The sequence below is a fragment of the Onychostruthus taczanowskii genome, unplaced genomic scaffold (genome assembly GCF_017590055.1).
Source record: "Onychostruthus taczanowskii isolate IOZ18803 unplaced genomic scaffold, ASM1759005v1 scaffold209, whole genome shotgun sequence".
Lineage (NCBI taxonomy): Eukaryota > Metazoa > Chordata > Aves > Passeriformes > Passeridae > Onychostruthus > Onychostruthus taczanowskii.
In genome coordinates, this window is record NW_024499340.1 from 77,124 (window position 1) to 104,519 (window position 27,396).

At 38.4% G+C, this 27,396-nt stretch overlaps 1 protein-coding gene across 1 annotated transcript in view; it reads left to right on the top strand.

The window, feature by feature from the left end:
- The window catches only part of FBN2 (fibrillin 2), a 118,563-nt gene that overhangs the window by 40,675 nt on the left and 50,492 nt on the right, over positions 1-27,396 (top strand). Inside the window, exons 12-21 of the mRNA XM_041404110.1 lie at positions 2,296-2,415; positions 3,049-3,174; positions 3,819-3,941; positions 4,962-5,084; positions 10,375-10,527; positions 11,266-11,319; positions 14,882-15,007; positions 17,551-17,676; positions 22,600-22,719; positions 26,126-26,263. Coding sequence (XP_041260044.1) covers positions 2,296-2,415; positions 3,049-3,174; positions 3,819-3,941; positions 4,962-5,084; positions 10,375-10,527; positions 11,266-11,319; positions 14,882-15,007; positions 17,551-17,676; positions 22,600-22,719; positions 26,126-26,263 — 1,209 coding nt within the window. The remainder of the gene's footprint in view (positions 1-2,295; positions 2,416-3,048; positions 3,175-3,818; positions 3,942-4,961; positions 5,085-10,374; positions 10,528-11,265; positions 11,320-14,881; positions 15,008-17,550; positions 17,677-22,599; positions 22,720-26,125; positions 26,264-27,396) is intronic.

The window sequence follows — 27,396 nt, forward strand, 5'->3', positions numbered from 1 at the left end:
GTTTATAAACTTATAGACAGATCCTTTCTGGTATGAGCATGGGCTTTTTTGCAAGCAAGTTGAAGCCTGTAATAGAGAAGGTCCCAGTTGTCATTGTCTGCAGGAAAACTAAACAAAACAGATGAGTGCTGTATCAAGTATTTATAAGTTCCCTCTGTGCTCTGTTATAATAAAGCAAGGTATAAATACAGTAAATCCATTTGAATTAGGGCACTTGACAAAAAAAAATATTGTCAGGATGTGATTCAGAGTTTGATGTTCTGTTGGTAGCTGAGGACTTAGTTTTGAAGGGGTGATGTTCAATCCTTGACCCCTTTCCATATCAGCTGAGCACTGAGGAAAAATCACCTCTGGTGAAAAATCACCCCACTCCTGACAAAGAGCATCCCAACATCCAGGCATGTCAGAGAAACATGAGGGAGGGACCACTACAGTGACACAGACTGGCATGTAGAAATTCAGTTACCTCTGTATTTAACACCCCAAATTCCTCTTTTCTTCATCTTGTCTGAATTCCTGTGGTTTTACTGCAGTGGTGGTGGGATCAGTGGGTGTGCAAATGTGAATGAGCTAATTAATTTTGTGTGGAGGTATTTGATTCTTCCATTTGCATTTCCTTTATTCATTTAACTGTTTACACAGATTGTACCTGGGCACCCAGAGTGCTGTAAACCAGGTCATTTTATCAGTGAGATCTTGTGCAGAGATTTCTTTTTGTACAGTGATGCTCTTGGTTTAAACTTTGTGTTCATTAACACAGTAATTCCTGTTAAATATGGGGTCTTATTTATGATTAAATTAGAACAAAGCTAACCTTTTGCCATCTTTTATAGTGATTTTAGAAGTTATTTGTGGAACAGAAACTTCTAGAAAGTAGACATACATATTCTTATGATTTCAATTTCTTGTCACATCCCAGTATTCTCAGGATGTAATGAGCTAAGTTCTAGAACCAGATTTGATAAGGAGTCAGTGGAAATGATCACGAAAATTGCCCTGGGGGTTTCCTGGTATTTCTGGAAGCACGCACTGCAAAAGGCATGGGAGAATCACCATTGTTAGGAACTGATCAGCTTCTGATTTTCTTATGGCAGCTTTCAGCCAGATGCCAGAAACTCCTGCAAATCACCACTGCCTTTGTGGTGTTAAAAGCCTGCCTAAATGAAGAGATAAGAAATTACAAGTACATTGTAAATAAAATGAAGGGCCTAGCTGGAGAAAAAAGTCAAATTAGCAAAAGCTGCTAATAAAGAAATGGGGGATTTCATCAAGGGATCCATTTGTCACCTGTAAATTGAGCTCTGACAGGGAGTAGCTGCTTAGGTCTTACTTTAGGTGCTGCAGGGGGACTGATCCAGCAGTCCTGCCCTGCGAGACCAGTGGGATACACCCACTCTGCTCCCTGGATTACAGTGGGCAAGGGTCCTGGAGGGTTTACAAAAATGTAATGGGGAGAAAAATTGATGTTATTTTAGATCTGGGAATAGCTGCCGTGACCAAAGACTCCTCTGACTCACTGGTAACTACTGGATATCAAATTTGGGAAAGGGTTCTTGAAAAGAACTGTTGAAGTTTTCAGAGGCCCATGTCAAATAAGAGTTATTTCTGAGCAGTTAGCTGACATTTCAGTTGGTTAAAATGTGTTTGGTTGCCCCCAAATACCCAAAACTCTTGGAAAGCAGAGTAAGGTACATTATGGAAAAGAGTTAGGTTAAATCTGGCATTATTCAGTGCAGAGACTGGGGCTGGGGGTGCAGTGGGGCATAAATAATTGAGAAGTGGTGCACAGACTGTGGTCTCATTAAGAATCCCTGCTGCTGGTGTGCAGACCCTCCTCAGTTTTTTACAGCAAACCTGTAATATAATCGGGGTAGTTTTTGGATGCCATGGTTTGCTCTCATTTTGAAGTGCCTGTTTTGATTAGTATTGTTTTTTCTTGTGAAGGAACATAAATAGCCGTTGAGTTAAATGAAACTGGGTTATATTAAATCAACCATTAAGGCAACCATCAGGTTTCAAAATCCTCAAGAAGATTCTTTTTCTGTTGGCCCTCAAGATGCTTATAAATGAAGCAGTGCCACTTCACTTGTTACAAATGCCTGCCTAGCTGAACCAAGAACAGCCCTGTGTTCCTGGCAAAGCAGTGACTTTTGCACCAAGAACAGGCTTTAGTATTTAGCATTTGGCTGCTAGTTACCATCTTTTTCACTCAGAAACTTCCAGACTTGTGGGGGGGAAAAAAAAAAAAAAGGTAGACTTTGTGAAGTCACTAATGCTTCTCTGTGCTGCCAGCAGATGTTGATGAGTGCACATCAAACCCCTGCTCCAATGGGGACTGTGTCAACACACCTGGTTCCTATTACTGCAAGTGCCACGCAGGTTTCCAGAGAACTCCTACCAAGCAAGCCTGCATTGGTAAGAAAACTGCTCCATTTCTGCTGGAATTGCTGATGTTCTGACCCCTCGCATCAGACTTGAGAGATAGGAGACTTGAACTTGAGAGATAGGAGAGCAATTTCAATAAATCCCTGTGTTAAGTCAGTTGGTGTTCTAGATCTGGGCTGCCGCCTCATTTGTTTTGTTGTTGTCTTTTAATATTTATCCACTATTCTGGAATATCCATCTGGGGAATTTCCCTGACAGGGGTTAAAAAAAAAAAAAATTGAATGACAGATGCTTTTTTGTGTATGCATGCAGATGAAAGTGTGAGTAGGTTTTTTAAAGTATTCATGAAGAAATTGCAAAGCATCACAAAGTGCAGCATTTGCTGTAAAAATACTACTTTTCCCTGATGCAAGGAGTCTAAATTCTTGTCTTACTTTACACAATGCAGCATTTGCTGTACATGTCTGTAAAAATACTATTTTTCCCTGATGCAAGGAGTCTAAATTCTTGTCTTACTTTTGAACTTTTCTAAGTAATACTTAAGTGACGTGCCAGTGTTTTTCAAAGCAATAATTGTCTCCAATTGCATTTTTATCTTACCATAGTTCTGCGTTTGTGTAGGGTTTAGTTTGTTTGGCTTGGTTTGTTTTTTCTTCCCCTTAGATATCGATGAGTGTGTTCAGAATGGTGTTCTTTGCAAAAACGGGCGGTGTGTGAACACTGAGGGAAGCTTCCAGTGCATTTGCAATGCTGGGTTTGAACTGACTACAAATGGAAAAAACTGTGTGGGTAAGGACCCTTCTAAAGAATGGGGCAGGCATTAGCTTGGTGGTTCTAGAAATTGTGCTTCATACTACAGGTGAGGATGATTGAAGATTACCTTTTTTGAAATACTGTGAACTTAGAGACTCCTTTATTCAAAGAGTTATTGTACAGAACCATATGATCTCAAAGAAAATTTGAGGTAATTTTTGTTTTTGAAGCTGCACCTCTCCTCAAGAGTCCTAAGAATAATGTTTTTCCATAAAGCTTCACAGCAAATGATGCATAAATCAGCATTGCTGAAGAAAATACCTGGTTTTAAATTTGGCTGCACGGTGTCAAGAAAAAACCTTGCTGGATAAACAACAAGCTTAACTCTCTCAGGCAATGGAAGCTTTTTATCCTTTATTTTTTTTTGTGTATGAAAGAAAGACACACACTGTCCTTTCATACACAGCCTGCTGAAATATGCTAAGCAACTGATCACAACATGAAAAAAAAAATTGCTGCATTTTCTATGGAGTGAAAACTCTTGAGATACTTTATCAGAGTTATGATCAGAAATGAATCTTCAAGTGAAGGAAGATGACACACCAGTCCTGGCTGTTTTCACTGTGTTGTCTTCTGGAGGGTGAGAAACTAAAAGCAGTTTTCTTTGCAATGTTTTGTAGACCATGATGAGTGTGCCACCACAAACATGTGCTTGAATGGGATGTGCATAAATGAGGATGGGAGTTTTAAATGCATCTGTAAACCAGGATTTGTTCTGGCTCCAGATGGACGTTACTGTACTGGTATGTAAAATTTGGGGGGATATTGATTGAAAATGGCTTTTCCTGTCTGTTCATCCCTGCAAGAATGGCAATCTAGTATTGATTGAATGCCATATAACAACTTGCTGCTCACTAAAGCAGATTTCTTTAGCTGCCTGGAAACAGATCCTTAATTTACTGAAAAAAGTATTTAATAGTGTTAGGAAAGCCACAACGATCAGTAAATAATCTTCTGAAAAATCTTGGAGCATTGTAAATGCATCAAAATATTCAGGCCCTTTTTGAAATGGTAAAGTGAGCAGCAGTGTGGTAAATTTAAGAGGTTTGAAAGATTTTACATTGATGAGCCCCACCCCCCACCCACATTTTCCACATAATTATTCTGATAATTCAGAGTGCATAGCACTTGAGTCATTTTATGGGTCACGCAGCATTATAAACTTTTTAAAGTGCAATCACTAAAAACTTCTATTAAACTTCTTAAGCATACAATCTGATTTAGCTTCAGTTTCAGCAAACTAATTGACGATACCTGTTGCTGCCCATAGAGGTAGGTTTGAGCTTAAGCCACTTCTAGTAAATAATCTAAATTGTTAGTCTTCTGATTTGAAGTTGAACCATTTCTAGTAGTTGTGCTTTTCTTAATAACATGCAGTTGTGCTTAGAAATTGATGACCACTTAAAAGTTCTTTGAAATCAAAATTAACCATCATAAGGATATTTGGTGTCTAGTGCTCTTGAGCCACACTTCAAAGCAGAATTAAAAAATAGGATGTACAAAGGGGAAAATTTATCATTGATTTTGCTTGATGTGGAATATGAAGGACTTCTAATCCTAACATTCTTCTGCTTATTTTGGGGATTATTTTTTTTTTTTTGCTTGTGCAGCTGGAATTTTGATTATTCCAAGATTAAATTTTTATTAGAAATAAAACAAAGATGTTGTTATCTGCTATCATAACATAAATTGATAATGTTTTGAAACTATTAGCTGTAATCTTGCTTAAAAACTGATTGCTGAAGTGTCTTGCCTCCTCTTAGATATTGATGAATGCCAGGCAACAGGAATTTGCATGAATGGTCATTGCATAAATACTGAAGGCTCATTTCGGTGTGATTGCCCACCTGGCTTGGTTGTCGGAGTTGATGGTCGTGTGTGTGTAGGTAAGCCAGATTTACTCTTTTTTCTTCATAGAAAAACAAGTGGAATTATCAGGTTAATTAATTACCAAGTGTATCAAATTATTTCCTTCTGAATAGCGTTGACATCTTGTTTGTGGCAATCCCATAATCCTATTGTTAAAAGAAAAGCAACTTAATTTCCTCTGTGGAATTGGAGAGGCAGTACTCTTGTTTACCTGTTACTCATATATAAATAAGCTTAAAGTACCTACTCTTCCTGGCATCTCCTTTTGGTTTTGAGACATACCCTTTCTAGTCTGATGAAAAATAGTATTTTTCCATGTAATCAGCCTCTTATCCTCTCAAATGGTACTGGTTGGAATTTAAGAGATTCTTCACTGAGCTTTGCTAGGAGTTCTGGCATATCTTCAGGGAGCTCTTGGGCCAAAAAATGGATAATTTTCAAGCTGATGACTTAAAAAAGTATGGAGGGCAAGAAGTATCAATCCCTTGTTCTGTGCTGATTGCTGATTAGGAGGGAGGAGAGGAATAAATATTTGACAAGGATTTCTGAGAGTTATGATACTGTGTGTACTTTGCAAAGTTCCTTGCTTTAATCCACAGGATTTTCCCTGTGTGTCTCAGAACATCAATTCTATATCCCCAAAATTTCTCCTTCCCCAGCTCCTGCATGTGTCTGTCATCAGGCACGTTAGTGACTCTACAAGAATCATATTTATTAATCAGTAATTAATCATTAATGACTGTTCTTGCTGATGGACTCATGGACGTTGTATCTGCCTTTGTTTTATCAGCATATTTCCAGATAAAGGAAAAACAGACAGCATCACAATGGAGTGATGAACTTGGGGGTTCTCACAGCAAAGGGATGGGACATAATAAATCCTCATGTTGCTGTTACCAGCTCATTTCAAATAACATTTCAGATGGTGCTAAAGTTCAAAATTCTTCAAAACAAGATCTAGGATAGGTGTTTCTATCAAGTGCCAGCACAAGCTAGCCCCTTGTGTTACCACTTCAGCTTTAAAAATGTGTGATAAAAACTGAGACTGTCTTAAAAACAAAGCCTCAAAAAAAGCTAAAACACATCTCAGTCTCTCAGTTGGGACACATTGTGTTGTTTTAAGTAAATTAAATGTTCTAGTAAGCAAAACTGTACTGAAGATTGAACCAACAAAAGCAAGTTGTGTTCCCTCCTCTGTGGTAGCTGAGTTGTTTTCTTCTGGCTTATTAAACATTTGGAGAAAAGCAGTGAGAAGTTAAACAATGAGAAAAGGCCTGGTGTACTGTTTTAAATATTGGAATTTCGCTGCTCAGTGGCACACCAACAAAACCAGATTTGAGTACAGGCTGTTCAGTACCTTTTTTGTGTTCCAAGTTGGCCTCATCTTTACCCCTGTCAGTGATACAGCTGCAAAGAATCAATACATTACTCAGTTTTCTGTGCTTTCACTTACCTAATGTTGCCACAGTACTAGCAGCAAAAGGCTTGACAGGTTGGCCATCGTCTGTGAACACCATTTATTTAGAAGTTACATGTTACACAGCTTTAAGGTTTACCATAAATGCTTACATTTTCAACAGGAAGTTCCCTTTTTAGGACAAAAAAAAATCATAAAGCAGAATAATGGTCTATTTGGAAAATTCATTAAAAAAAGATGATGTAATTATTCCAGCCATAAAGTAACATAACAAATTTCAAATACTGCATAACAAAATATCCTCACACACGACTTGAGAATAGAATTTCCAAGCCAGGCCACTGTTCAGAATTGTGTATGTGTGTTTATATATAATCCACATGCTGCGTTAACTACAGGAATTCTGTGTCTGGCTATTCTATTCCATATATTGCATGACCCTACATAATACTTTTCAGACATTCTGGCTGCTGGAAGATCATTCGTAGTTTGAAAATTAATAACTTAAATTGGAAATCTTGTAAGAGCATTCCCATAAGTCTGCTAGGTAACCAGCAAGGAATATAAAATCTAAGAGCCCACAGTCCAGCTGCCCCCTCTTTCTCTGAGCTCTATTTTACTTCTGAATGATGACCTTGATCCTGGTGGGAGTACACATAGAAAGGAAATGCTGGTTTACTTAGTATTTATAAGTATGGCTGAGTCAGTCACAAAATGTTACACAAGCTTGAAAAAGGTACAGCAAAGGGGAACAAATGCTTGGAAAAGGAACAGTTACAGAGTCATGGAACAGCTAGATAAATACTTGGAGCCAAACTTCCAATATTTGAATATTTGCAGGCTTTTTAGGTTTGGCTGTACTTCCAGCTGCAGTTCCATGCTTGGACACCTCAGCTGGCTCTGTGTGTGAGCGTGTATCACCTCAGAACTTGTGCTGAGCTGTGGCTCCAGCTTCACACATTGTTGTTTGTTCTCTGCTGAGACAATTCTAATTACCTCTGCCCAGAGCCAGAGTCATCCAGGACACAGTAACTAGGTTTTATTTTACCGTGGTAATTTTGTACAGCCAAATGGATAAGTGTTTGCCATAAGCCTGATTTGTTCTTCTTAGGCTCCTGGATGGGTGCAGTGACTTTCCACGAGTGTGGGTCAAACACTGGTCCACCCGATATTGACCACAAATGTGGTGATGATGATTTTTTGTAGGTGTTGTAGAGCTACACTGCCAAATTAAAAAAAGTTTAAATGCAGAAGTGCCATGCCTTGGAGTGGAGAGTCCCATAAACAGGTACACAGGTACAGCAGCAGCGGAGCTAATCTCTGATCCAGCGCAAAAAATTAATTCTTGGTGCTCTGGGATGAGTAGCCAAAGGCTAATGAGATTAAATATGGGGAGCAGCACAGGTTCATCAGTAAGTGCAGACTCTGAACTGTTGTGGCATGGAGAACCTGAGCTTTGTGAGGTGCCTGCAGCAATTGAATCTTCCACAAGGAAGTGCCTGCCCTTCTCATTCTTGCTCTAGCACAGCCCACGGGGGACATTCTCCCTGTTCACACAGTTGCTGTGGGAGAGCCAGCTTGTTCTTCATCCTTGACAGGCTTGGTGAATCACTGACTGTGCAGATCACACTTTTTCTGTAACTAGGCATGCAGCTGTCCCCAAGTTCTCTGTCACTTCTCTAAAAGCACTGATGTATGCTGAAGCTCTGGCTCTCTTGTGCAGAGCAGTTGCTCAGTACACCTGTAGCTTCCTTCAGCTGCTTCCCTCAATCCACATCTTTCAAGACCTTCCTCCAGAGTATTTCTTTCACACTTTCCAGTCTCCTGTCCCTCTGCAGTTTCCCCTGGTGCCGTTTCCTTCCCTTGACTTGCTTCTCCATTCCCTCACAGCCACATAACTAGGGGGAAGTCTCCCATTCTGTGACAGGGCAGTGATTGAAGTCCCTTTGTTCATGGCAGAACTTGTCAGAGTGGCAACTGGACTTGTCTGAGGTGGAGGGAAAGGATGTGATGCCATTAATCATTTTGCACAGTAAATGAACAGACATTTCTTGTGCAAAGGTCCTCGACTATTTTCAAGCCTCATAATCTTTTCCTGATGTCAAGTGCAAGAGAGTTGTACTGGCTTCACCTAGATTCTTGGCAAGGAAAAAACTAAAATCCAGGACATATGTAGCTATGCTCCAGAACTATCTGTTCCATGGGATACCAAAAGCAAGAGAAAACATTTATGTGCAGGCAGTACTGTTATACAGGAGCCAGCTTACAACACTCAAAGGGCCGACAGAACACATAAGGAATTGCCAGTTCTTATTTGGATTGGCCCTGGATATTCAACATTCACTGTAAAGCTTCTCATGCAACTTTCCTTTGTTGTTTTGGGGTCATACTTCAAGCAAGGAGCTGTCTGGATTCCCTCAAACCCCTTTCAGTTTCTGATCCACTCAGGCTCATGTCCAGGCCACAGTGCATGGTGGTTTTACTGGGGGACTGACAAGGAGCATAAATTAAAGCTGTGTTCTGTTCTGGCCCATAAAGACACCTGAAACAAAGAGTACTTCTGCAGCTCCTACAGTGTCTGTAGAATTTTAGGAGTCAAAAATAAAGGCTATTTATCCTGCAGTTCTCAGCTACACATTTTTAGAAGAACTGCCCAGTCACATGCTTGTTCAAAGATCTCTAATACTATCCTATAAGCAAACATGGGGAAAAGCATTGAAGCTTAGAAAGACCAAAACCAGAAAAGTACAACAAAACCCCAAAGAAAGGCATAAGAAGGAGTCTCAGAGACATTCTCATAGTTCTTGGATAAGTATAGGATATTCCTGTAATATTCCTGTGAAGGTAGGTATTGAGAGTATGTCTTGGAAGTTTCTTCTTCCTGCATGTTACTGGTCAAGGCTGTCAAATTGATTTATATTATTAAATCAGCTGTAAGATTTAAGATCTTAAGATCTGTAAGATGTAGCAGTGTGTACATGGTGAGTCTTACAGGTGTATGGTTGGCCTGTATAATTTTTCTGCTTTTTTTGGCATAATTTTTGGGGTTGAAGAACCTTTCAGGTGTTCTGTGTTTAGTTTGTGTGATAAGTGGTGGTTTATCCAGACCACCATTTCCAGGCCTCTCCCCAAGCATGGCACTTTAATTTCCAGACTGTGTTTTTAATCAGAAACTCCATGAAGTTTCTTATAGTCTGGACTGTATTACTGCTTTCCCACTGCCTGGTTGTATGTAAAATTTGCTAGATTGCTGTTCCCAGCGAGATTTTGGTGCCTCTTTGGTGTGCTAAACCAGCACTGGTGCCTATTTATGTATAAACCTATTCAGATGGTTGTGTCACATAAAGGCTGGTCTGAACAATCTGCTAAAATTGCATTTCTGTCCATGATTTTGTGAATACAGCTGGACCAGAAGGAGACCTTCCAGAAGCAGGTAATTCCCATATTACCAGCCCTGGGCTGCTGGTGAGTTATCCTACCTGAGGAACTATTTTGGAAGTCAGGGATGCCTGTGGTGCTTTCCAAAGGGCAGAATCAGCCACCACATGCTGATCCAGGCTGTTCTGTGTTTCTTACTGGGACATTTGTTGATGGATTTGAAGAGCTGCTATGGAGTGTGGGTGATCTTTGCTGGGCCCTTTGGAATGCCTTTGAATTTAGTCACAAAATCCTGGTTTAGGTGGTTTGAAAGTGCTCTGGAGAAAGCCCCAGGAGGCAGCCACGCTGAGAACTGGCCTTGGTGCCATCAGGATTATTAAGGCAGTGCAGATGTAGCCAGTGTGACCTTTTTGTTGACCAAAAATAAGGGTTTTAGCTTTTGAGATAGTATGCATACATCTCGCTCTCAGCCTAAGGAAATAATTACTTCTTCCCTTGTCCTTTTCCTTTAGATACTCACGTGCGTAGCACGTGCTATGGGGGCATCAGAAAAGGGCTGTGTGTCCGTCCCTTCCCTGGTGCTGTGACAAAGTCTGAGTGCTGCTGTGCCAACCCTGACTATGGCTTTGGAGAGCCGTGTCACCCCTGCCCTGCTAAAAACTCAGGTAATTTTTTGTGTTTCTTCAAGTGGTAGAGTGAACATTATTTAAACAAAAGTCTTGTTGAAATCACTCTGTTGATTTTTATTTCATGCCCTAAAGAAAAGTGTACAGGGTGAATTTTGGTTCCTGAATTAAATGCTTGCTATAAGCAATAATTCTTGCAAGAGAATAAGCAGAATTCTCCAGTGAATCTGTAAATTTCCTGGTGCAGTAAATCCAGTTTAAAGGAGCTGGATTACTTATAGAAATCTGTGTTTTATTTTATAAGAATCAATTCTCTAAGTAAACCGGGGAATTGATTACAGAAAAAAATCTCTTGACTGCAGAGCTGAGGTGATGCATCTAGGACAGAATTTCTATTTAGTATCGTTTTCTGAAGCAGCAGAAAACCTTAAAAAAAAACCAAATAAAACTGACAGTGTGATTAAAAGCAATAACTTGAGAGGACAGTCGTGTCAAGACTGTAAAGAAATCACCTGAGTTTTTAACTCTGGTCATCTAAGTTTGGTTGTGTGTATATATATATATATGTATGAAAGTTCAGGAGGTGTGCTATCTTACAGATTTACCTTAACTATCTATAAATGGTTATTTCATGTGAACATTAGCATTTCATTAGTTACATTTTAGAAAAATTACTTTGGAAAAAAGAAATCATGTGGGTTTAGTTTAGAATGAAAGAAGGTTAAATACTGCAAATAACATTTTCTTTTCCCCAACATCTCCACCCCAACTGAGCAGCTGAGTTCCATGGCCTGTGCAGCAGTGGAATAGGTATTACTGTTGATGGAAGAGGTATGTTGCGTATTTTCTTTAATATATATGATTGTCCTGGTTTAGGGCAAATTTTGGGAGGAAATTTCTGAAGTGTTTTTTTCTAGAAAACAGATTTAAGCAGCTCCTCCCCCAGGCAGTTCAGGAGATAAATTTCTTTCAAGAAAAGTGGATAAAATTGTTTATTTAACAACATTTTGTTGTTAACATTGAAATGTTGTTACACTGAAATTTTAAGAAGTAATTAACAATTCAACAATTCAGCATTATAAAGTCACCCCAGGACAATGATTCAAAGTTTAAAAAAAAATCCTCAGATTTATATTTTTTGATAACGTACTAGAGTGGAGTTAAAAACTCCAGATTAAAACTCAAGATTAATATGTTAATTTTAGTATTTTAATTCCCAGACTACCATATTTGAACGTTGTCTAGAAATAAAGCTGGAATTAATTCTCTAGAACAGTGGATTTTGCCTGACCCTCTCAAGAAAAAAAGTAATCTGTTTCAGAGTTCTAACCTATGTTTTTTGGGGGTTTTTTTTAATTTTTTTTTTTGAGATTAGAGATTTTTTCAGATTAGGCATAAAACAGTTCTCTCTCATTTGACAGGAGTCACTTGCATTTGCAGTTGATTTTCAGTCAGCTGGGATAGTAATAGAGTAGTTTTTCCCTCCAGATCCAGTGTTCACTCATGGATTGTTTCCATGGACAGATTGTATCTCTGTAGAGTTAAAAATTGGAAGGGAGCTTAACTGAAAAACCATATCCTTATGAAAAAAAGTCCTGAAAGTGACCACTTGCATTTAGTATTGGGAACTGTAAAGCCCCAGATCCTTTTCCTAGTACCACAGAGACAGAGATTTTAAAAAATAATGTCTGAGCCAAGTCTGAAGTAGGGGCAAAGCATACTGCAGCTGCCAGATAAGTAAAATGGGTTGGAGAGGGAATGAGAGAATATAGGAACATAAAATTTATTGCTAGGTATTTTTATAATTATCCTTGTCAGCATTAGAGCTCCTATTCTATGCAGCAGAAACAGAATAAGAACTCCCATCATTATGTTTAGTAATAGCCTAAATAACTTCTAAAAATAGTACTTAAGTAAAAGAAATTCTGGTTTTGTTCAGTACTGTAAGTAACTACGTATTTTTTTTCTTCATTGCTTAACTTGCTGCGAGCTTGTATTAGTGATGTGAAATCCATGGAATTTATGAATTCTCTCAGTTTACTTTTCAGTGAATTATACAAGGACCGTTGAAGAATCTCTAAATCTCAGAGAAATAATGTCAGCATTCAGTAATACTGTTGTACAAGCAGCATCCTACCATAATAATTTGCATGCAGCCTGGTGGAGAGGTTCATGTGTCCTTTTGGACACATGGAAAATACAATTTCTCATTAAAACATTGAAACAACTGTGCTGTCTACCAAGTGCATGACAAAGATCATTCATGTCTCAACTGAAGTCCTCTTTTGTTCAGGTTTCTAGAGCAAACACAGAGTTCTCTGTGCCTCTTGTACAGCAACATTGCAGCCAATTTTCATGCTTCTGCTCCTGTCACTACTTGTACACTCCTTGTGTGGCTTTTCCCCAAGATCCAGACATGTCTAGTGAGCTACAGAATTCATTTTGCTCTAAAGAAAATACGAATCTGAAGTGGCATGCCAAATAGTATTTTCTTAGGAAGTTTTTCAGGTGTCTCATAGCATTGAGTTTTACCCAGGGGTAGCGTGTTTTTTTCCAAATGCATATATGATTAAATGTATTAAATCAGTATCTAAACTGCACTGTGATTAAAGAGGAAATGTTCTTTACAAAAAGTTGAGCCCTACAAGTATAAAACAAGCCTTTCATGAAGTCACAGCTAAGCTAGCACCCTTTCTTTCCAGGGTTTGGGAAAGGAACTATTTAAAGTAATGGGCTTACCATATGAGAAGAAGGAAAATAATGGAAAACCCTCTTTTCCTCAGAGGCAAGAAGTATTAAAAGTAGTCTGTTCCTCTTTTTACAGTTCATATGAATATTTTGGACTTTTCCAACTACAGCAGAAATTTTATATGGAACTGTAAATTCAGGGTATCTAACTCATCCATCATTCTGTTCTATGTGTCTGAGAAAAAAGGTAAATTTCCAGCAAGTTCTTACAGGACTGAATATGCTGTAGTTTTGACCTATACTTTACTTATGTATTAGGAAAATTTATGTGTCAGCTAGTAATTTATAACTTCTTATTACTAGATCTTACCTAGATCCCTAACCACAGGCACTGGGTGCACAGGCTAGGTATTTTGCATCAGGCTTTTTCTTACAGACACGTAATTCCCTGTCAGTTTAGGTTGGAAAGGATACCTGGAGGTGATCCAACCTAACTTTCTGCTCAGAGCAAAGGTATCATCAAAGTTGAACCATTCCTAAAAGCCTTGCCTGGGGGAATTTGGAAAATCTCCAAGGATGGAGTTCCCATAATCTCTTTGGGCAGCTTCCTCCAGTGCTTAGCCACACTCATGGTGAAGAATTGTTTTCCTGGTGTTTAATTTAAATTTCCACTGTTGTATCTTGCAAGTGTTGTCTCTTGCCATGTGCACCTCAGAGAGGTGGCTCCATCTTTTCTGTAATAGTCTGTTAAAAACAGGGAAGTGCTGTTAGAGATCCCTCTGATATTCCCTCTTTTCAGCTGAACAAATCCAGTCCCTTCAGCCTCTTCTTACACCTCAGGCACTGATACTGCTGAGGGAATTCAGCCACACTGAGACTTGGAGACACTTGGAGCAGTCTGAGGGGAAAACTTCTTAATCCTGGTTATAGCTTAAACAGAGTAGAGGCATTACTGGACCTGTTGATTACCAGCACTGATGAACTAATGAGTGATGAACTAATTAGTGATGTCCAGACTGATGGCAGCCTGGACTGCATTGGTCATGCCCTGTTGGAACTCATGCTGGGTTGAAGGTTGTGGACCAGGTGGAGGGCAAAGACAGCACCCTGAATTTCATGAGCATGACCTTCCAGTTGCTTGAGCCATCAGTAAGTGGGATTCCCTGGAAGCTGCCCGCAGGAGGAGGAGCAGAACAGAGCTTTGAGGATGTTTTCCTGAGATCACAAGAGCTCTCTGTTCACACTTGTAAGAAATCAGGCAAGGAGGGGAAAGACCAGCATGGCTGAGTAAGGAACAAACTGAAGTGTAAGGAGGAAGGGCAGTGTCAGTGGAGCCAGGGAAGAATGCTCTGAGGAATAGAGGAAAGCTGCCCAGATGTGTAGCCAAGGGATTGGGAAAGCTAGGGCACTCTGGGGCTGAGTTTAGCAGGGAGTGCCAAGAGTGTGACTGGCTTCTACAGGTGCATAGGAAGCTTGAGGAGTGGACCCATGTAAAGTGGCCCAAAACTGGGTACGGTATTCCAGGTTGGCTTTCTAGTGTCAAGTGAAGGAGAATAATCACCTCTTTCAGCCTTTGGGCTGCACCTGTGCTGTGCTTGGCTCTGACTGAGAGCCCCAGCATCCCGTGGGTCAGGTGTTGCCCACACCTCTCACAGGAGCAGGTTTGTCATAGCTGGCAGTGCCTGATTATCTTCTGTTGTTGCAGATATTAATGAGTGTGCTTTGGATCCTGATATTTGCTCCAATGGGATTTGTGAAAACCTGCGTGGCAGCTATCGCTGTAACTGCAACAGTGGCTACCAGCCTGATCCTGCTGGAACCAATTGTGTGGGTAAGTTGCTGGTTGTTTTTCATTATTGTGGCTGAATTATTTATCATTTTGTTGGTGCTGATTTGACCTGACAGAATTTAGGTGGCAAGACATCTGCTTCTTTACAGTCAAAATGCAAAAAACCTGGAATGATGCTTTTCTCAATCACTGCATAATTGTTATCCTTACTGTATATTTTGCATACTGTATATTTTTGTATACTGTATATTTTACTGTGTTGCTGTTTGGGATGTGTAAGCAGGAGGTAATATTGCTGGTTTCACTATCTAATTAATTTTATTTTTCATGACCATACATGAAATCCAGTGTTTTTTTTTTTTTTTCTTTTGGGAGCTCTTACATCCAGAAAAAGTGTGTTACCGCTGATTTCACTATCTAATTAATTTTATTATTTGTGACCATACATGAAATCCAGGTTTTTTTTTTCTTTTGGGAGCTCTTACATCCAGAAAAGGTGTGTTACACCACAAGTGCATTGTATAATCATGTTGCTTATAGCCTTGTAATTTTAAGAGAAAGGTAAAGTTTGTTTAAATTAAAAGGTAACAGACATCTCTCAGGAACCATCAGGATGTCCAAAGTACTGTCCATAAGTTCTGTGTTTATTTTGGTAAATTAATTGCTCTCTGCACTTAAAGATTTACTGATCTGTCACTGCTGTTTGTGCTCAAAACTCCACCAGTTTTGCTGGGTAAAACCTGGTCTATATAGCAGCAGTATAGTTTTCATATCAAACATTCCTTCCTGGTGATGCAAAGCAAACACAAAGTGAAGAAAGTGTCTCCTTTCATCTGCTTGAATAAAGAAACTTTACATTTAGTTACTTCCTAAAGCCCTAAATATGACCTTCTGGCAGGAAAAGCACTGCTGCAGAAAAGTATTGGTATTTTTGTTTTTAAAATGCTTCACGTAATATTCGTTCTCCAAGTGGATTTTATGGGAAGGGGTTTTATTTAGCTAGTTACTCTTGGGATTAGGTAAGTGCTAGTGTAATCTATGTATTTACTTAAATAAAGATAAAGCTGACTGAACGTGAGGATATGTTTATTCTTGGATAGAATTTTTCCATAAAAGAATTTAAGTGTGAACACTCAGATAAAAGGTTGAACGATTATAATTAATGACACAGTTCATGAGATGCCAGGAAATAAAAATGGTCATCAGTCAGAATGCAGACAGTATTTTTGTCAGGTCCGAGTGGGTATAAAACTTGAGCTGCATTGTTCAGTGTTTTTACAGAGCTTATCCCAGCAGATTACAGTCCAAATCTGAAGTTATTTTGTGAGATTCTCATGAAATAATACATTAATCACACTGCATAGTGTGGGCCAAAGGATATTATGACAACAAGCTCAAAATTTCTCGTGAAAATGTCAATTCACAAATTTGTCCTCCTTTCCTTGGTTGAAAACAGATGAAGTTAGATTAAGGACAGGTTAGTAAAGAAGAGCTTTTCTTTTTTTAATTCATGGCTACCAGACTTAAATCTTGGATTAATTGTCTGGGGAAATTTAGGCTTCATTTTCTGAATCCTACAGGAATAAGCACAGCTTGGAATATCTAAAGAAGCTGGGGAAACCAAAATTCACCAGATTGTAGTTATATTGCATTCTTGCTTTTCTTCTGCATTTTTACATTTTAAAATCTCTAAAATCTATTTGATTTAAGATTTCAGTTGCAGTATTAGGTTTGGGAAATCAGGCAGTCAGTAAAGAGGAGACAGTCTGAAGCAGGATGAAATGTCATGTTTATCCTGACTTATCCTATCAATATTCTTCTACAAATGTAGGTTATTTTAACATGTGATGGGCATTGAAGGAAAAGGCTTAAAATTATATTTTTTCTTCTTTAATAGAATAAATAGTAGGGCAATGAGGAAGGCACATTACTTTTTATTAGAATTATTTCCAGTTAGTTTAAGAAGAGTGCAGGGAATTATGTTAGTGTGCTTGATATTCTGGTCTTAATCACAGGTTTTTTTAAAATAAAGTGTTCCTCTGGAGGGGAGGTGTATGTGTACTCTGGAGATGCTGCCATGCATGAGCCATACAGGATAGATTTTAATCCACTTCATAGGTAACAAAAACAATTCTAGCCTATAAAACAGAGTTAGAACAGTAATTAACACACTGCTGATTTGGTGTTTAAATAAAATAAATAATTAAAAAAACATTTTTCAAAGCAAATAGACCTTCATGAATTTATGCGGTGTAGTCATACAAATGACAAAGATCGTTGTCATTTGACCAAGGTCATTGACCAAACTCAAATGACCAAGGTCATTGCAGGAAAACATGATGATTCTTTTAAGTCTAGCCATGAACTGATTTTTGAGTTTGCTATTGAAAAAAAAAAAAAAAAAAAAAAAAAAAAAAAAAAAAAAAAAAAAACCCACTTTTAAAGGAAAAAAAAAAAAAAAAAAAAAAAACAACAACAAAAAAACCCGACTTTAAAGGCAGAACAGAAATCTTTGCAGTAAAACCCTGGAAGTGAACTAGAGCTTTGGAAGTCAGAGCTGTCATTGTTGTCTCCTGTCCCTGCAGACATTGACGAGTGCTCTGTGAACGGGCTGCTGTGTGACAACGGGCTCTGCCGGAACACCCCGGGCAGCTACAGCTGCTCCTGCCCCAGGGGTTACCTCTTCAGCTCGGAGACAGACACCTGTGAAGGTGAGGAGCCTGCACATCCTGTCAGATCTGGTGCTGATTCTGTCACATCAAAGCCAAACGGTCTCGGGAGTGATGGCAGATACCAGAGGAAAAGAGAGAGCTGTGATGTTGCATGAATCTTCACATTTATCTTTTAATTTCCCTGCTTCTTAGTGTGTTAGGTGTTGCTGTTGAATTTCTTTCAAAGTAATAATTTAATTTGATATGATAATGTTTTCCTTTGCTTAGCTACAACATTTTAAACTACAATATGTGCCTGCCTTTGATGTAGCAGGAGCACCACGTCTGCCATTCAGGGAAATGCATCTGTCTTGATCCTTTTTCTTTTCTCCCTTCTTCAGTTTATTCTAGATCAAATCCTGTTATCTGTCATGCATTCTAGGACCTGGGTATTACTGCCTAGTAATACTAAAATTGTCCTTTGATTTTTCAGTATAATCAAAATTGCTTTCTTGTACTACTATTTAACACAGATGTTAAAGCTGCAAAAATGTCATACAGCAGAAACTAATGAGAAATTTTAGTTATTAAAAAGAATACAAGGAAAAATGTAACAAAAAAGTAAAATTGGAAGCATTAGCTTATGTGCCAACGCTTAATTAGTACTAGGAGTTGTACAATTTTACTGGTCTTCTCCTTTATTTTTTGTTTAGTTTCGCAGTAAATCTCAGTATTTGTAATCCTTAGGAAGTTTTTATAGTAAATGGTTTTGCATTTCTTTGAGTGGTGGGGAAGCTGTAATTCTTTGTTGCAAAACACTTGTTATGTGAACCAGTGAAATCATCCAGATTTTTCTGAAGTGGTGGAAGATATTACTGTCCTCAGCTCCGTATCATTTTTGGTCAGGTAGAAGTTACTGCCATACAGCTAAGCAAACACGTAGAAAGGAAAGTAGAAATGTTTTAGGTTCTGGCAGTGTAAAATCATTCACATGTTCTGTACAAAACATCTTCACCCCTTCTATGCAACAGAAATTACATTCCTTTGTATTTTAGTACCTGTGGGTTTCAGAGGACACCTTTAGAAGTCAGTTCTTGCTCTTTCTGCATGTTACAAATTGGTACCACTTGTTCAGAGTGGGGCTTTTCTTGTGCCAGCCCTTGTGGATTTGCAGAGCTTTTCTGTCTAAGTGCCTATCTGCCCACAGTGCTCAGGAATTTATTCTCCAGGATCTGTCTCTGTGATTAGTGTCTGTGCACTGCAGGATGTCTGTCCGTGAAAACAGAGAACTGTGTGCCCTTAATGTACATGTTTCTTGAGGAATCTTCTAGGCAGAGAAGCAGGTGTAATGTGGTAAAGGGAGGTGCTCACTACCAAGAACATCAGAGCATAAAACACTGACCTGAAGCTGGGTGGGTGAGAAGCCAGAATGCAGAAAACCCAGCCAATCCTGTTGAAATAAAATGTATCTGCATTTTCAAACAGTAAACTTGGATTTATTTCTTAATGGTAATGATACTATTATTATTAATACATCTTGAATCTTGTCCTTAAATTGATATCTAAATTTAGCCAGTGAGGTAAAAAAAGCTGGTCAGGAGGGGTTTTGTGTAAAAGCGTCTGTAAAACCTATTAAATGTTGCATTTTTACTCACATTGGATAGGCAGCAGTAATGCTGGGTTGGCAACAGAGAAAGAAATTACTCTCTTTCTGCCCAAATCCTGTTTCTTGTAATTCGTTTTGGAGTTGTAAGTTCACTGGTTGTAAAAACCTGCTGTAGTCAGGAGCTCTGTTGAGCCCTGAAAATGTTCTGATGCTTATTAGTCACCAAGAAATTTTTAATATGACTCTCATCAGCAAGTCTGAAGAAGTAACAAAACTCTTGTTTCGTTTGTAGTTCAGTTGAAATTTTTTATTGGTTTGTTGTGAGGAGTAGGAGACTTGTTTGAGGCACCAGAGTCTGTGAAAGTTGAGATTTTTATGACAAGCTCCATGGTTTAGTTTGTGTTTCCAGTGACATAACTAGTTAAATGTAAACCAGATGTGCTTTGAAGTTCATTTCCAGGAATGTACAGTGGACTGTTTCAATTTTTCTTTCTCTGACGTTCACAATGTACACTCACTTCACTTAAGAGAAAAAAAATTTAAAACACACCTCAATAAATATCTTCCTACATAGCAGGTTTTATTTTACCATACAAAATAGTGTTAAAATCCATTTAGTTTGTTGCTTACTCTTTTTAAAATTACTATTTAGTATTATTATGAGAAGCTGTAGGAGAACAATTTTTGGAGTTTGTTTACATTGTGCATATGATACTTTTTTGCTTGATTCAGCAGTGCAGTAATGGTGAAATGCACTTAATATCATATTTTAATTTTATTTTTCTTTCCTGAATGGTGATTTTGGGATGTAGTCAATGCACTATTATCAGCCTATTGCTATCCAAATTTATTTGGCTTGGGGTTTTGTTTCTTTTTTTTATTCTTACTTAGTGTAGTGCTAAAGCATATCAAATGCAGAAAAGCCTAGAGCATGGCCTATGAAGCCAAGAGAGCTGACTTTACTTTTCAGAAGGTGTTGAATTTTTGCTGCTGTATCTCCACTTGCTCCCTTCTTTGGTTCAGTTTCAGGGACATTGGCTTCCAGGTGTGGCCCTCAATTATTTTTGTCAGATTTTCATTTAAACTCTGAAAATTTGAAACAAAAGTATGTCTTTTCTTAGAAGAAAATTGGTTGTAATCCTACCTTGCTAAATGCCATGGAAAAATCAAAGATAGGCATGATAACCTCATATTACCCCCATAAATGTGAAGCAGTTTAGCTTTCATGCATCTTCTTGAAGTGATGATTTGGATAGTGACACCTGTCTGCACCTTTTCACTTTGTTGTGCACATTGGTTGTGTCTATGCAAACCTTTGTGAGGTCGGCTGCCTGCTGTTAAAACAGTGTGACACTTCACATGAAAATCACCCATTTTCAGCTTTAAGTACCTTCACAGATGATGCCTGTGCCCTCATGGAAATGTCTCTTAAGTTGCAACTTATTTGAAGAAGGGAGAAACACTTGTGATTGTTTGGAAAGAGAATACATCAGTTTTGTTAGTTTGTCCTGTCTTTAAAATTTTTTCTCATCTTTTTTTTGTAAGGCTAGACTAACTTGAAAGCAAGATGGTAGATGGAGAGGAAACAAAAGCATGTCTTTGTCCCAGAGCATTTCTATTCAGAGGATTATTTGACATAGATACTTAAGATAACTCTTTTTATTGTGTCAGAGTGATGTATGATTTTAAGAACCACTTTTGTTTCTCTGCAAAAGCAGCAGAGAACACTCCCCACCACCAGGTACTGCTGGCTGGAGGAAGCCAGAGAGTCGGAAGCAACAGAGGCAGGGAGCATTCTCTGGGTAGTAAAAACTGAGATAATAGAGTTTAAAATATATCCACAGAGAAGACCTTGGTGCAGAGCAGATAATTGCTGGTGAGGACTCCGGGTTGCCAGCTTGGATGTAGAGGGACTTGGAGCTTATTCTGTCAGAGCTAACAATGAGGCACATTGTCCTGACCTGATAAAGCCTCTTAGATTTTACATCCCTGTATCTGTGTATGATTAATCTGTAAAATGGGCAGTCCACAGTTTAAAATCAGGCTTCAGAAGCATAAAGCTCTGTCGTTGTTCAGAAAGTTGCTGACAGTCAAAGACAAGTCCTGTTTGCTCTTTGTAGATAAGTCCATTAAGTAAAGGATCTGCGAAAGCTGGCTTTGAAATTAAGTTATTGCTTTTGGCATGAAGAGAGACATCATAGTTTCCAAAGTTTGCTGATTCTTATTTCTATCTCTCTCTCTTGTTTTGTTCTGTTTTTTGTTGTTGTTTGTTTTTTTTTTTAATTAATACATTCATATTATTATATATATTTAAATACCTGTTGCTTCCTGTGATGCACATTTCTAGTGAAAGGAAGGCTTGATGCACCATAACAAAATAGCAAATTGTATCTCTTAAAAAAAATAGGGAGGACATTTCAATTTGTCTTGAAAATTATCACTTGATGCTGTTAATATTCCTAGTGCTTAACTAGATACTACATTAGGTTATAATTAATCTAAATAAAGCTGGTTTAATTTATAGATACTACATGATATTCCTGAAGCACTGCTAGCAAATATAAGCAAGCACTAAACATTTTTTACTTCAAGTCTGCCAAAGGAAACTGGTTAGATTAGAATGTATGGCTTGATTCAGGATGCACGTAAAAAAATTAAATTGGTTGGGTTCAGAAAGAAATGGTGGATATGCATCAGCAGTTCTTCTTGGAGAGAATGTGTTTGTATTGTTTCAATCTTAAAACTGATCCCACTTAAAAGAAATAATCAGCAAATAATGCTGTCTGCAGGGGTCCTATTTTTGCATGTGAACTAGCCTAAAAACCTTACAGGGATAATAAACAGGATTTTGGGGCTAAAGAGAAGGACCATTTTACAGTGTTCCAATTACAACTGCTGTTTCTTCAGCATTTCTATAACTAGAGAATTGCAGCCAGCATTGTGATATTTTGCTTCTGACAGGGTTTTCTTAGTTCTTCTCATGCAGCCATAAATGTCGGAAACAATGAGGGCTTTGTTTGTTCCCTGCATGGTGTGGCTGGGAATGCATTTACATTCTGTGAAAAAAGAGTTTTGTTTTCTCACAACACAGTTGTAATTGATGCTGGAGAACTTTATGGCCCATGCTGTTGGAAATGTCCTTGTAGAAAAAGGCCATTTAATTAACACCTCCAAAATATGTGCACTTCAAAATACGGGCTACCTGTCTGTCCCGGTATCTTTTGAATTTTCTTGCTGAGAGGAGAGCAGTGGCAAATACTTCAGGCAGTCCTGGTCCCTCACGGTCCATAACAGCCTTTAGAGAGTATAAATTACCGTGGAATTCTTCCCAGAAGCCCTCCTTAGTCCTAATAATGCCTTTTGTTTCTGGATTACAGATATAAATGAATGTGAAAGCAGCCCATGTGTCAATGGTGCCTGCAGGAACAACCTTGGGTCGTTCCACTGTGAATGTTCATCTGGCAGCAAGTTGGACCCTACAGGACTGATTTGTATTGGTGGGTGTTTCCTCCTTTTATTTTCCCTTTTTATAAATATTTATTTATTTATTTATTTATTCACACACGTATTCTACATATATATAAAAATGTTACTGTCCTTTGAGGTTTCTTTTGGAAAAAAAGCAGACTGCTGCAGAGGTTTTATTGGAGTAAGCAGCAACAGTTGTCTGCAGGATGTCATTAGCATTATCTTTGAAAGCCATTCATTATTGTGTTTGGGTTTTTTTCCTTGGCTTTCTAATAAAATTCAAAAGGGTTGCAGTCTTCTGTACTTTGCAGGTGTTCATAAGCTGTCATTGTTTCATATTATTTGTGTACCATAAGTGAAATTATTGTGAGATATGTGTGGTGCTCCAACTGTATTGCAGTGTCCTTAATAAGTGGGTGTCATTATTAAGTGGGTGATGCTAATCTTAAATTTTACTTTTGCTTTCATATGGATTTGTTTGGCATTTTTCATTCAAATTTTCTTGTTACGATTTTCTTAAGGTGGAAAAATGAATGCAAAGACTCAAGCTTGTATTTAATTATGGAATTCTTCCATGCCTTAATGTGTTTTTTAAGTGAATGTTACGTTTGTGCCTAGGCTTTCTCTTACATTTCTTTGTAGCATTACTGGCTGGTGAAGTTTATTATTGTTTTTGTAATTTTAATGTTGTGCTAATTTCTTGATATAACCATGCTAACGTATGCTTTTTGTACCTCTTATTTTTAATCTTGTGTTCTTACATCCAAAGGGGCCACAAGTTCACAAAGACCCTAATTATAGCAGTGTTCTGGATTTACTTGGCAAATGGCTTTCGTTGAATTGTTTACAGTATGAGGTCCCATTTGGCATGAATAGCTGTGACAAATAACATAAAATATAAACAAAAAAAATTAGCTGAGTAGTCAGATAAAAACTGGAGAACAGGAACCAGCTACATACTGTGAGCCTAATCAGTAGTTTTTCATGCTAACAAAAACTGTTTCAGGAACCATGTTTTTCCACTACAAGTGTGAATATGTTGAGACAGAAGGGTCAGAAGTAGAGCTGGTGCAAGGCATACAGATTTTTACTGCTAGAGCCCAGTTTTTCCACCTTGGCCAAAATTTCATTGGCATTGGAATGAGGGGAGAGCAAGCTGGGTTATTTGAAATTGTGTGAGGGGCTGGAGATTACAGGTGTGGAAAGACTTAAAAGTGTTCTTATCAAATTTATGCCATTTTAAATCTCAAGTTGTTTTTTCCTCTGCTACCCCCATAGAGGAAAACTTGTATATTGAATATATTTGTCCTACTTTTTTTTTTAGCAGATTGCTTCTGTAAAGCACTGCTGTAGCAACAGATACCTTATTCCTATTCGTAAATGAAGGGCTAAAATAGTATTGAGGTTTAGGATTTTTTGTGTTCTGCGTAGGAATGATCAAAGTAAGGTAACACTCGATTCTGACAATATTGTTTTTTCTTTCAAATTTGCTCTCATCAGAACCACATTCAGTATAGATGTGAGCCATTTGTCTCTTTCTGTGAGCTTTGCTGGGCAGAGAGAGAAAAATTCCTTGCTCAAGTTACAGTCATTTGCACTCAGATTTAAGCTCAGACCTTCAGCAAATGAGGGTTTTCAGTTCAGCAGTTAAAATAAAAACTTTCAGCAGTGGTAGTGACATACTTTACTTGCCCATGGTCAGCTTTTCCAATATTAAGACTGTGCTTGTGAAGGGAAAAAAAGGGAATTGTTTTTGAAGCATATTTGAAGCATACAAGTGTTTCATTGCTATTTTGGGAACTGCCTATACCTTAGGGATAGTGCCATTTGTGCTTTTTGAAATACACAGTTTTACATGCTTTTTACGCATATTTTAGTCATGATTTTTGGAGTTCATAAAGTGCACAATAAGAAGGATGCCATCTGCCTGTAGTATGCTTATATTCTTCTTCAAGTCTTCAAAGAGACAAGAGCAACAGAAGGAATGCTTTGATGTTGGATAATAACTTTCACCAAAAATTTTTGTCTGGACAAAAGAGATGATGGAAAATAAAGGAATAGTCTGAAAATGATAAGACGAGCAGACTTTGGCAGGATAGTGTGGGTGCAGCTGGTGTGAGCAGAAATACCTGCTAATTTGTAGAATTTAAATAATTTCTGAGATGCTGGTTTTGAATTTTCACTCCTGTAAAGTGGGCAAGCAAAAGGAAACAATGTTGAGCTCAGTATTTATGCACTTGTTCAAGTGTGGAGCTCTGTCCCACATGTTTGAGACCAATGTTAACCTAAATAATACAACTGTTTGACACTTAGCTGTTAATGATATACCCTGCCCAGTTTTGGGGGCTGACTTCACTCACATTATTGGGTGAGGTTTTTTTCCTGTTGCTTTACCCAAAGAAAGGTTATGCTCCCTGTGATCCACATAATTTTTTAAGATGACAGCTTGGTAGAAAAGTTGAAGTCGTTTGGTAGAAAATAAGTTGGAATGATTCTGTCTTAAGCATGTTGTTCCTGAGCATGAGGTATTGGTAATATGTCTGGCTTTTTGCACATACAGTGCATGTAAATCTTAAACCCAAATCTATTCTATCTTTCATTAGTCATCAAACTAAATTTGTCTGGGTCACTTTGAACTCTTGAGTATGCACCTACCTTTAAACCCTGCCCAGGCTGAGCTCCCATTTTAGGTCTGACCTAAAGGCTGCTTTTGCTGTCTGATCACTGATCCTTGAGACAGGCAATCCTGTCTCAGTAAATGCTGTATCATTTGAGAGTAACCTTGTTATGGTAGGGAAGTGTGAAGGTGTTCAAGGTAGAACTTAGAAATTATGTACCTGATTTGAGATCTGACTGACTTTTCAAAGTATAGCTAATGCAGCAGCAGAACCAGACCCCTAAAATAATGCAGAACACTCCTACCCAACCATGTTTTATTTATTTTTAAACTTCCTTATAACCTTGAAGGCTTCCCTTCAAGAGAGACAAGAACACCTTGTTCTTGTCTCTCTCAAGAGCGACATTTCAGAAAGGTTTCAGGCAGTCACCTGGGAAAGGGAGTCCCACGTTGGGATCTCTGCTTTTGTGTATTTTAGATGGATTGGCCACTAGCTGAAACAAATTAATAAATCCATTGCAGTGTCTGGAAGACCTCTGCCAGCTGTGGGACCTGGATTGTAAAATGCTTCGGGCAGTGTGGTTTGTTGGTCACTTCCAGTGATCGTGCTATCCCCTTACATTAAAATAAAATATTTAGATAAATAGCACTATTTATCTGAACTAAAATGTGTATGAAATTACTCTTATGGAAGGTTTTTCTTTTTAAAGAGAGCCTGTGCTCCCTTGTTACTCTGCCTGCTGGTGTCGTGGACATGGCATGCCAGCTCTTCTGCCTGTGACAACTGTGTGTTGTTTTTGGTTTCTGTTCTGCTGCAGACAGCCTGAAGGGGACTTGTTGGCTTAATATCCGAGACAGCCACTGTGAAGTCAACATCAATGGTGCCACGCTGAAATCTGAGTGCTGTGCTACTTTAGGAGCAGCTTGGGGCAGCCCATGTGAACGGTGTGAATTGGGTATGCTCCACCATCCTGCATCTTTTGGGAGAAGGGAATAAGTATCACTAGTAGATTCTTATCATCTCTGTATATGAAAATAACCTCAAACAAAAAAACACACCCAAAAAAAAACAACACAAAAACCACCAACCAACTGAACTAAACAGAAAACACCAAAACCAACCCCCCAACCTATGAAAAGAAGTAGTCTTCTCTAGAAGTTGTCTATTTTAGACTTGCAATCTGCACCATCACAGATCATTCTAATAACTTTGCAGCATACCAGGAAATAACATGTGAATAAACCTCTTAATGGTTACAATATGTTTCATCTCCACAAGGACTATGTATTGACTGGGAAAAGGAGGTAAAAGACTAAAACAGTAAAGTGAAATATCTGGCAAAATTAATTTTTATGGTGTGGGCTGTTAACAGTTTTTCCCAGCTCTTTTCAAACATGTAGCTTGTGTACCATTATGGACTGCAGAAATAGTACTGCTGTTAGATTTCAGGGCTAGTTATGGAAGCTGGAAGCAGCAGTGATAACTGTAGTCCAGTTTATGGCAAAAATATTGATCCCCTTAAGGTCTGAAAAGTGCCATTGGCAGCTGAACTGGTTTTAGCCTCTCATTTTTAATTTGAACAGTAACTGTGGGCACATGTATCCCCCCAACAAGTAGAGTGCAAGCAGCATCCAGCAGCGCTCTTAACAGTGCAGTGCAGCAAATATATTCCTTTGGACTTCAGGAAGCAGATTGTCAGGTTAGACTGGTAAAACTGATCAAAATCTAATCAGTCTGAACAGATAATTAGCTCGAATTGGGTGTGTTTGGGCTCTGAATTTCCTATTCTGCAACTACTTAAATTACAGCAAACTCTGAAATCATTATATAATGCTACATTTTACATGCATCTCCTCAGGAAATTTCATTTCTCAGATCCATTATTAAGCTTTGGTGGAGAAAAAAAGCTGATAATTGACATTACTACCGTTTTAAATCTTCATGCCTCATGAAGGAATTTTAATTTTTAGGTGTATGTGCACGCAGGGACTGATCTGATTAGATGCTGATCGTTTCACTAAGGAAAGCACATGAGAAAGTAACAGTCGAAGATTAACTTCCTCAACTATTCACTTAAACAGCATGTAC